This window comes from Macrobrachium nipponense, chromosome 1, assembly GCF_015104395.2.
Source record: "Macrobrachium nipponense isolate FS-2020 chromosome 1, ASM1510439v2, whole genome shotgun sequence".
NCBI lineage: Eukaryota > Metazoa > Arthropoda > Malacostraca > Decapoda > Palaemonidae > Macrobrachium > Macrobrachium nipponense.
Window position 1 is genome coordinate 11,989,074 of NC_087200.1, and position 10,452 is coordinate 11,999,525.

Below are 10,452 nucleotides of genomic sequence, written 5' to 3' on the forward strand. Positions count from 1 at the left end.
GAATGTGAAATGTGGACGATGCATGTTGAAGGACTCCAATATATTGGTCATATCCGCGGGAGGAGGAACGGAGTCCTCGAACGGAAGGGCACCACTTCTCCAAGTTTATTGAAGAGAGGCGCATATTGATAAGATGATCTGATGGCGTCTTCCATACTGCATGGGGGAGAACCACCCACACACACACAAACACACACACATACACACACACACACACACACACACATATATATATATATATATATATATATATATATATATATATATATATATATATATGTATGTAGGTATGTTTGTATGTGTGTTGTTTATTTGCTCAACATTAGAATACCAAGCAACTGCAAACATACAAATACTCTTAAAATATTTGTCCGTCTCTACAACTCAATTCGATTCGTGAGTTCGAGCAGGCTCCAGCCAATCAGCAGTAAGAATCAAGATGACGTCACTGCGACTACCTTTCCTTTCTGTAATAAAACGCAAAAAAAAAACCTTAAGACTTTTATTAAGCTTACGGTAATAATGATAATAATAGCAACGGCAACAATAATAATAGCAATATTTTTGGCTTCATTCTTCAATTTCCAGTTTCTTTTCATCGCTGTCTTTGTTTAGTCAAGGCACCAACTCTGAAAGTCCGTCATTTTGGCTTTAATTAAACGAATTCCTCTTGTATATTATCTTACCATGTTGTTGAATTAACTTTATTTATTCATTAATTTCTTTTTTCTTTTTTTAATTTTCATCGGTATAATGTTTTTACACATAAGAGGATTCTTGGTAGTAATAATAATAATAATAATAATAATAATAATAATAATAATAATAATAATAATAATAATAATAATAATAATAATAGCAGTCTACAGGAATTCAATACCCTTTGATGACGCGCACAGGTAATTCAGGTAACTAAGTAAGTTTAAGAAATCAAGATAATAAGGCCCATTTTCTCAATAATTTTCCTGACAGGCAAAAATATATTACTTTTCTGGTGATCTCTACTTACATGAAAAGCTGGAGGCTGCCTTTAATTCTGTTAGTGTGTGTGTATATGTGTGTGTGTGTGTGAGTATGTATATATGTCTATATGAATGTGTATGTGTGTAGGAGTGTGTTTGTAATTATAGTAAGAAGTGCCTAAAGAGATGTGTTGTGTTGACTTGGGAACAATCTATTTTAACGTCTAAATAAAGTTTCTTGTCAGATAGACAAACAATATTCAAATTGCCAGTTTTCTAAAGTGATTTCTTCTTAGTCGTCTCCAGAAGTTAATTAATCTTTTAAGTATACACGCATACACTTTTTAAATAGCTTACTCTCATTCAGTATGCACGCATATTCATCAAATAATAGATGCACACACTTTTCAAGTAATTCTCACCAAGTGTACAAGCACACTCTTTTTAAATAAACTAACTCTCATTAAGTGTACGCATATACATTTCTAAGTAACTTATCAGGTATACACGCATACACTTTTTCAACAACTAACTCTCATCAAGTGTACGCATATACATTTCTAAGTAATTTATCAGGTATACACGCATACACTTTTTCAACAACTAACTCTCATCAAGTGTACGCATATACATTTCTAAGTAACTTATCAGGTATACACGCATACACTTTTTAAATAACTAACTCTCATCAAGTGTACCCATACATTTCTAAGTAACTATTATCAGGTATACACGCATACACTTATTAAGCATAACTCTCATTAAGTGTACGCTTATACATTTCTAAGTAACTATTATCAGGTATATGCGCATACACTTTTTAAATAACTAACTCTTATTAAATGAAAGCGTATACATTTCTAAGTAACTTATCAGGTATACATGCATACACTTATTAAGCATAACTCTCATTAAGTGTATGCGTATACATTTCTAAGTAACTATTATCAGGTACACACGCATACACTTTTTAAGCATAACTAACTCTCATTAAGTGTACGCGTATACATTTCTAAGTAACTATTATCAGGAATACACGCGTACGCTTTATAAACAACTAACTCTCATCAAGTGTATGCATATACATTTCTAAGTAACTTATCAGGTATACACACATACACTGCTTAAATAACTAACTCTCATCAAGTGTACGCATACTATACATTTCTAAGTAACTTATCAGGTATACACGCATACACTTTTTAGATAACTAACTCTCATCAAGTGTACACATATACATTTCTAAGTAACTATTATCAGGTATACACGCATACACTTATTAAGCATAACTCTCATTAAGTGTATGCATATACATTTCTAAGTAACTATTATCAGGTATACACGCATACACTTTTTAAATAACTAACGCTCATTAAATGTACGCGTATACATTTCTAAATAACTTATCAGGTATACACGCATGGACTTATTAAGTATAACTCTCATCAAGTGTACAAGAATACACTTTTTAAGTACTCCCTTCAAGAACACATACATGCAAGATACACTTTTTTGTTTAACATAAAAAAGAATCAGAACAAAAACTCGCAGGTTTGTTACTAGGAGCGACGATGAATTGTAATGGCAAGTACTTATTTTTAAAGAGATAATAATAAAAAATAATTGGAGACAAAGAAATTAATGTAGAAGGAACAGCCAATTATTTTTGTTTTAATGACCGAGAAATGTTAAACGACTCTGAACGGGTTAATCGAACCAATTTGCTCTCTCTCTCTCTCTCTCTCTCTCTCTCTCTCTCTCTCTCTCTCTCTCTCTCTCTCAGTTTGAAGTCCGCTGTCATCAGGCACGTCTGTGTATAACTATATATATCAACTTTATTTACTTTAATATCAAATGGAGGGAGTTTTCGTGAATTGAAGGTCGAAAATTAAGATAAATAGATAAACAAATAAATAAATAGATAGATAAATAAAAAAACTCAATCAAGGCGATGAATCTCTTCCAGTTTCCAGTAAGTATGGAACGGAGTCATGGAAGCGGGGCGGGAGGGAGGAGAGGTCATGGAGGTTGGGAGAGAGTGAGGGTGTGGGTGGATCTTGATCCCAGATGTCTGGTAATGAAATACATAAATGCTTTTGTATAAGTTCAAGGAGTTTTCAGAAGCGGATGTGAGAGTGAATCTAAACCTCCAGCGAGTCCATCGGTAGACCTGAAGGAGGAGGAGGAGGAGGAGGAGGGAGGAGGGAGGAGCCAAAGAAGGAGGAGGGGCGGGGCATCGATTTGCAAGGGGCGGGGCCAGACACTCCTTCGCGCCAAAGGTGCCAGTCGCACTGACGGAACGAAATGGGGATCGTTTCGCTGGCCCTTTTTCGAAACGAATTCGGATAAAAACGGGCGTCAATGTCTCTCTCTCTCTCTCTCATGAAGGTTCAAATGACGAGAGAAAGCTCAGGATAATACTGAATAGCTTGAGAGATTTTTAGGCAGTTGGAGGTGGGAGCAAAAACTCTGGCACCTGGGACGACCCGCTAGCTGGCTGGCTTGTTGGCAACATTGGGGTTGATGGTGTGGTGTTTCGAGAGAGAAAGAGAGAGAGAGAGAGAGAGAGAGAGAGAGAGACCTCCCGACACCACCACCACCACCAACCATATCGTCGCCGTCAGTGGCGCGACCACATAACCGTGGACAGGTGCGGGTAGTGCGGACGTGAAAAGCGCCACCTGTTTGACTAATCGCAAGTGACTAACGCAAGAACCCTCTAGAGAACTATTTTGCGTCTAATCCGCTGCCTACAGATATCCAAAAAAATAAAAGAAAAAAACGCCCTGGCCAAGCGAGAGAGACAGAGGACACCTCTAGTGAAATAGATTTCTTAGATCGCTCGCTCCCTTTTTGTCTCTCTCTCTCTCAAGTCTCTCAGAATCTCTCTCTCTCACGCTCCCTCCATCTCTCTCATGGTATGACCCAGGAGGCGGCCATGATACCACTCCCAAAGACCCACCTCTAGACCGGAGCCACTTCGGAGGGCGGTTGTGGACGCTCGGGCGGCGAAATCACGAATAAACAAGCATCATCACGCCCGTTTTCCCCCCTACCGAGGATTACTCTTGATCCGTGGGCGCCGCCGCCGCCGCCGCCGCCGCGGTGTATGATGACCGTGGAAGTGTGCGGGCGGGTTTCCGCGCCCAGCAGCGCCTCGCCCGGAGGAGGCTCCTCCTCAGCCACCAGCCACAGCGACGAGGGCGGCTTGGACGACGCCCACAGCGAGGGTGGAGGAGGAGGAGGAGGAGGTGGGCGTCTTTCGTCTCCTTCGCCGGTACGCGGAGACACGACCTCCGATCCACCGGTCCATCGGTCCAAGTTCATGATCACCGACATTCTGGCCCAGAGGGGCCCGCCGCCCTCCTCCGCCTCGCCCCCCCTGCTGGGGGAGAAGGGGGAGTGTGAGGGCGCTACGTCCAACACGCCCACCAACAAAGGACTGAAGGATCTCGACGACGTCCTCGGAGGCCAAGATGAGGAGGACGACCACATGGGTGAAGGCCTAGGTCACCACGATGACGAAGATAGTGAGTACTTGTGATTATACCCTCTCTCTCTCTCTCTCTCTCTCTCTCTCTCTCTCTCTCCCTCTTCGTTGGCTTCTCCGACCAGAAATTCATTAAGCTATAAATAAAATCATAAATTATACTATAAGTAAAATCTGCTGTAAACGACAACAAAATCAAAACAATTGTCATAAAATTTTTCTCCTTTCTTCAATTTGTTTAAATACGAGCGAATATAATATTATGGATACACCTATCATACTATACATTAAAATTTCCAGTTACTTATTCATTATCATGTACTATAACAAGATCTATTACACGGTATTTATTGGAATTTTTAATAAATCCAGAATTACTCTTTCACTGTTACGTATTAAAACAATCATCTCTAAGACAGACAATGTTGGACCCGTAACCCGATATATATATATATATATATATATATATAGATATATATATATATATATATATCTATATATATATATATATATAATAAATATAATATAATAAAAGATATATATATATATATAATATATAATATACTATATATATATATATATATATATAATATATATATATGATTACCATTTGGATCTGTTACCGTAAAGCGATTTATAGGTACGAGTTTAGACAACTTCATTGCACGAAAAAATTGAATTTTCAGGTTATTATAACAAGATTTCAATTCGTAAAGTCAAAATGGTGTTTCTCTCTCTCTCTCTCTCTCTCTCTCTCTCTGCTGAATTTTTAGGCTATTTTTATAGAGGTTAATAATTCGTATAGACAAATATCCGGCTGTATAGTATTCTCTCTCTCTCTCTCTCTCTCTCTCTCTCTCTCTCTCTCTCTCTCTCGTTGTACTAGTAGTTCAGTCTTGGCTACCTTTATTGCATTATTCTCATTTGTCAAGATGCCGAACATCGGTCAAAAAATACTTTTCCAAAACGATAGAAAACGCATTTAATCATCTTTAACGATATAATCAATAGATGGAATTCCACTGGTCTCCATAATACTCATACTATCAGTACTACTATTATTCGTAGTAATGGCAGTATATACTGACGATATAACGAGGGAGGCGGTCATAGAAGTAAGTATACAGTCATACTCGAAAAGTGACGTCATTGTGACATCGTGACCTTTTAACTATAAAGCAAATACATTGACTCTCTCTCTCTCTCTCTCTCTCTCTCTCTCTCTCATTCATCCACCTATTCGATATTATTATCCATTTGTTAAACCAAACCAAAGAAAGTAGTTGTGTGTATTATGGGTTCCGTTTATGCGGAAGGTAGACAGTATATGAAGACAGTAGACCCTTTATGCAGAAGGTAGACCATTTATGCGGACATTAGACCGTTTATGCGGACAGTAGACCATTTATGCGGACAGAAGACCGTTTATGGGGAAGGTAGACAGTATATGCAGAAGGTAGACCGTTTATGCGGACAGTAGACAGTTTACGCGGAAGGTAGACAGTTTATGCGGACAGCAGACCGTCTATGCGGAAGGTCTATGCGGACAGTATACCGTTTATTGGGAAGGTAGACCGTTTATGCGGACAGTAGACCGTTTACGCGGAAGACAGATTATTCGTCAGCGCTCACGGTAGAAAAATAAGAATAAAAATGACGTCACAGAGTTTTGAGGGGGGGGGGGGCGGGGGGGATGGTGATTGGGCTTGTCCTGAGGTCAGGGGAAATATACCTATGAATAATAAATGGCAAATAAGCATTAGGGAGGAAGGGGTTGTGTGTATGGGGGGGGGGGGGGGGGGGGGAGGCCGCTGTGTTTCATCCTCACGTAGTAGTATATACAGTAATTCGTGTGTTATACACATGTATACATATATACTTACATGTGTATATATATATTTATACTTACATGTGCGTATATATATAAGATTATATATATACACTCTACTATATTTACAGAGCACACAGCGAGAGTTTTCACAAAATGAATAAATAAATAATATAAATGAATATAAATAAAAATCAATAAACAAAATCATTCGCCCTAAAATAGGCAAATTTGATACTATTATTATTATTATTACAGTTATTCTTGCTGTTAAGACTATACCGCCTTTCAATTAAAGGGTGTCGTTCAACTGCCTTTCAGGCGATGCGGAAATCCGTTCGACGCGGAACGAAAATCACAAAAATGCTCCCAATCTAAATGAAAAATAGATAGGTGCGTAAATGCCTCATATCTGTGCAACTCAATTAACAGTTTAAAAGGTCATGGTAACCTCAATGTCCACAGGAAATGGGAAACAGATTACAAAACAGCCCATAGAGGACGTGACGGCGCGAGATTCCACATGAACACACCCCAGCGGCGTTCAGTCAGTTTCAGTTCGCGAAAATACATTAGCCGGAGTCTTAATTAAGGAGCCGTTTTCCGCTGTTTTCATTGCGAATATGAATGCGGCCAAAACTCAAGTCAATGAAAGGCTATGTGGTGATGGATTCCTTTCTTTTGGAAGGTGATGTATTTTGGAGACTGGAAGATATTCGTCATTTGAAATAATGTTCGAACGAACGCGCTATGACAAGTATAATATATATATATAATATCTATATATATTATATATATATATATATATATAATATATACATAACATATAAATATAAATAATATTATATATATAATACATATATACCTTCCGACGTTCAACGTCCTTCATCTGCTAAGTAAAGGACGTTGAACATCGAAAGATCTTGCGGAAACTCTGTAGTTTATTTTTCCTTCGTGGCTTATACCATTATTTATGCATTTATCACGTTCCTAACTTTCGTGATTCAGTTATACACACACACACACACACACACACACACACACACACACACACATATATATATATATATATATATATATATATATATATCATAATTAATTTTCGTAGAGCTTTAGACGTTTTTCAAATATCAAATCGAAATGAACAGACCTTTAGTTTTCTGCAAAAATATATATTAACAAAGATTATGAAATTTCAGATCTCTGATTCGCGCACTTCCGAAATAACAGCCCTTTTTAATAAATATTATTATAAGTATCTGAAATAAAAAATATATCAGAACTGATCTTTAATCAGAAGTAAAAGGTTGGTGTAATTCAGAACAGCGGAGTGTAGGATTTTGAAGAAATGCAAGACTTAGAGAAAAATTGATCACAGAATAAGTTAATAAAATCACCAAAAACATTAAAGAAAAAATATGTATAAAATATTTTCGTTCTGTGAGGCGACAATGACTTGAAATGAAACCGCAAACCACCTTGCTAAGTGGATTTATCCTTTCGATGATAATATGAATAATTCACAAACTTGCTCTATGAATACCATGCATGAAAATTTATATAAATCATACACCACACACACACACACACACACACACACACACACACACACACACATATATATTATATATATATATATATATATATATATATATATAATATATATATATATATATGTGTGTGTGTGTGTGCGCGCGCGTGTGTGTGTTTATGCACACTGACGAAATCAAACCAAAAGCGCATTTAAGTAGAACAAAAGTAAATGACAAACAAATGAGATGCGAAATCGGCTTTTTTTTTTTAGCGGAATAAATTCATCTATAGTCATTATCATTTTAAAATAAAATTATAAATCTGTCATTTAATTCTGCATTATATTCATCCTTTCAGATAGGAGCGATGTTGATAAACCACAAATAAAACTATCGGATGCATTTGTACTTTCGGTTTTAAAATAAACCTAGGTGAACAGAGTTCATTTTGTCCTTGAAAGCGCTTGAATAAACCAAGAGGGCTCAGAGTTAATAAACCTTGTAAACAGTGTTAATTTGTTTCATAAATAGCGAAAGTAAGCCACGAAGACACATAGTTAATAAACCCAGGTAAACAGTTAATTCGTCCTAGAATGCGCAAATGTAAACCACGAAGGCACAGGGTTAATAAACCTTGGTTAACAGAGTTAATTTGTCATATAAAGAACGAAAGTATGTCAGGAAGATACAGAATTAATAACCCATGGTAAACAGAGTTAATTTGTCCTATAAAGCATAAATATAACTACGAGGACACATAATTAACAAACCTACGTAAACAGAGTTAATGTCCTAAAATGCATGAACGTAAACCACAGAGTTAATTGGTCCTATAAAGCACGAAAGTAAACCTGGTTAAACAGACGAAAGTAAACCACTAGGACACAGAGTTGATAACCACAGATAAACATAATTAATTTGTCATTGAAAGTAAGACAGTAAATCGCGAAGACTCAGAGTTGATAAACCTAGGTTAACTAAGTTAATTTGACCTTGAAGGCACTTGAATAAGCCAGGTCACAGAGTTAATAAACCTAGATAAACAATTAATTTGTACTAAAAATCACGAGAGTAAACCTCGGTAAACAGACGAAAGTAAACACGAAGACAGAGTTGATAAACCAAGGTAAACAAGAGTTAATTTGTCCTAGACAGCAAAAAAAATAAACCACGAGGAGGCAGAGCTGATAAACCTAGGTGAACAAAGTTAACGAGTCTAGTAAAGCGTTTAAATAAACCAGGAAGACACATAGATCACAGACCGAAGTAAACAGACTTTATTTGTCCTAGAAAACACGAAGATCCAACCACGAGAAAACAGAATTAAATTAAAGATAGGTAAACAGGATTGATTTGTCTTGTAGACAGCGACAATACACCACGAAGGCAGAGTTGATAAATCTAAGTAGACAGATTTAATTCATCGTATAAAGAGATAACGATGCAGATAAACAATAAACAAACCAAAGGTCGATTCGTCTTCATGGTTAGTACCAACACATGAATTTAAAAAGATAGAAGTAAAACTCATGGTTTATTTTGTTTCTCGGGTGATGTACATAAAATTAATCTAAAACTAATTACAAAATTAAGGAGCGAAATTCGATAAATTACAATAACTCGAAATTATACTAATAAATCCCCTTTATGAATGAAAGTGATGAGAAAACAAAGGACAAATGAATTAGGAATAAATAAATTATTAATAAATAGTTTTCGTCTAGCCCAGAATAAATTTGAGGAAGAATTATCCCGTCTAATAATTCTAATAAGATCTGAATAAATCTATCTAGTCCAGGAATACTCAAGAGAATCCAAAAATGAATTCGGAATAAATCAATTTGTTAAGTGATGAATGAAAAAAAAACCAAGAATAAATTTGGAAAAATACTTTTCTCTCGAACAAAAATAAAAAATCCAAAAATAAATTGGGAATAAATCCATATTGTCTAAAGACAGATAATAAAGTTAAAGCATAAATAAATTTGTAATAAATTAATTCTTTCTAGTAATGATAATAAAATCCCCCAATAAATTCTCAATAAATCGATACTCTCTCAGCTGACAATAAAAAAATCTAGAAATAAAATAGGAATAAATCTATCCTTTCTAGTTACAATAGTAAAATGTACAAATGAATTAAATCCATCTTCCCCAGTGACAAAAGAAATAAATAAAAAAATCCAAAGATAAATTTGGAACAAATCCATCCTGTCTAAAGACAACAGCAAAACCCCCAAAATAAACTAGAAAAAATCTACTGTTACTTTGTCTCTCGAGTGACAGTTAAAAAAAATCCATAAATTAATTCGAAATAAATCTATCCTATCTGAAGACAATAGTAAAATCCCAAAATAAACTCTGAAAAAAATCCAACCTCTCTTGAGAGACAATAAAAAAAATAAATCCAAAAAAATAAAAAAATAAAATAAATTCGGCATGAATCCATCGCGTGGGCGTCATAAAACAGAGTTTGGCCCGTCTCTCATCGCCTAATTCGGTTCTCCGCAATAGACTACTTATTATACAAATGATATGCTAAATGATACCGTCATTACACCCCACACCCCCCGCATCCCACCCCAAACCCTGGGGGGAGGGTAGGGGTGGGGAAGGGTAGGTACCCCCGGGCGCCGGAGC

The 10,452-nt window shown here is 36.3% G+C and overlaps 1 protein-coding gene across 1 annotated transcript in view; it reads left to right on the forward strand.

Annotated features, from left to right (window-relative positions):
• The first annotated feature begins 3,560 nt into the window (after positions 1-3,560).
• Positions 3,561-10,452, forward strand: part of LOC135220092 (barH-like 1 homeobox protein) — a 42,862-nt gene continuing 35,970 nt past the window's right edge. Inside the window, exon 1 of the mRNA XM_064257410.1 lies at positions 3,561-4,492. Within this exon, the coding sequence (XP_064113480.1) occupies positions 4,072-4,492 (421 nt within the window). The 5' untranslated portion in view covers positions 3,561-4,071. The remainder of the gene's footprint in view (positions 4,493-10,452) is intronic.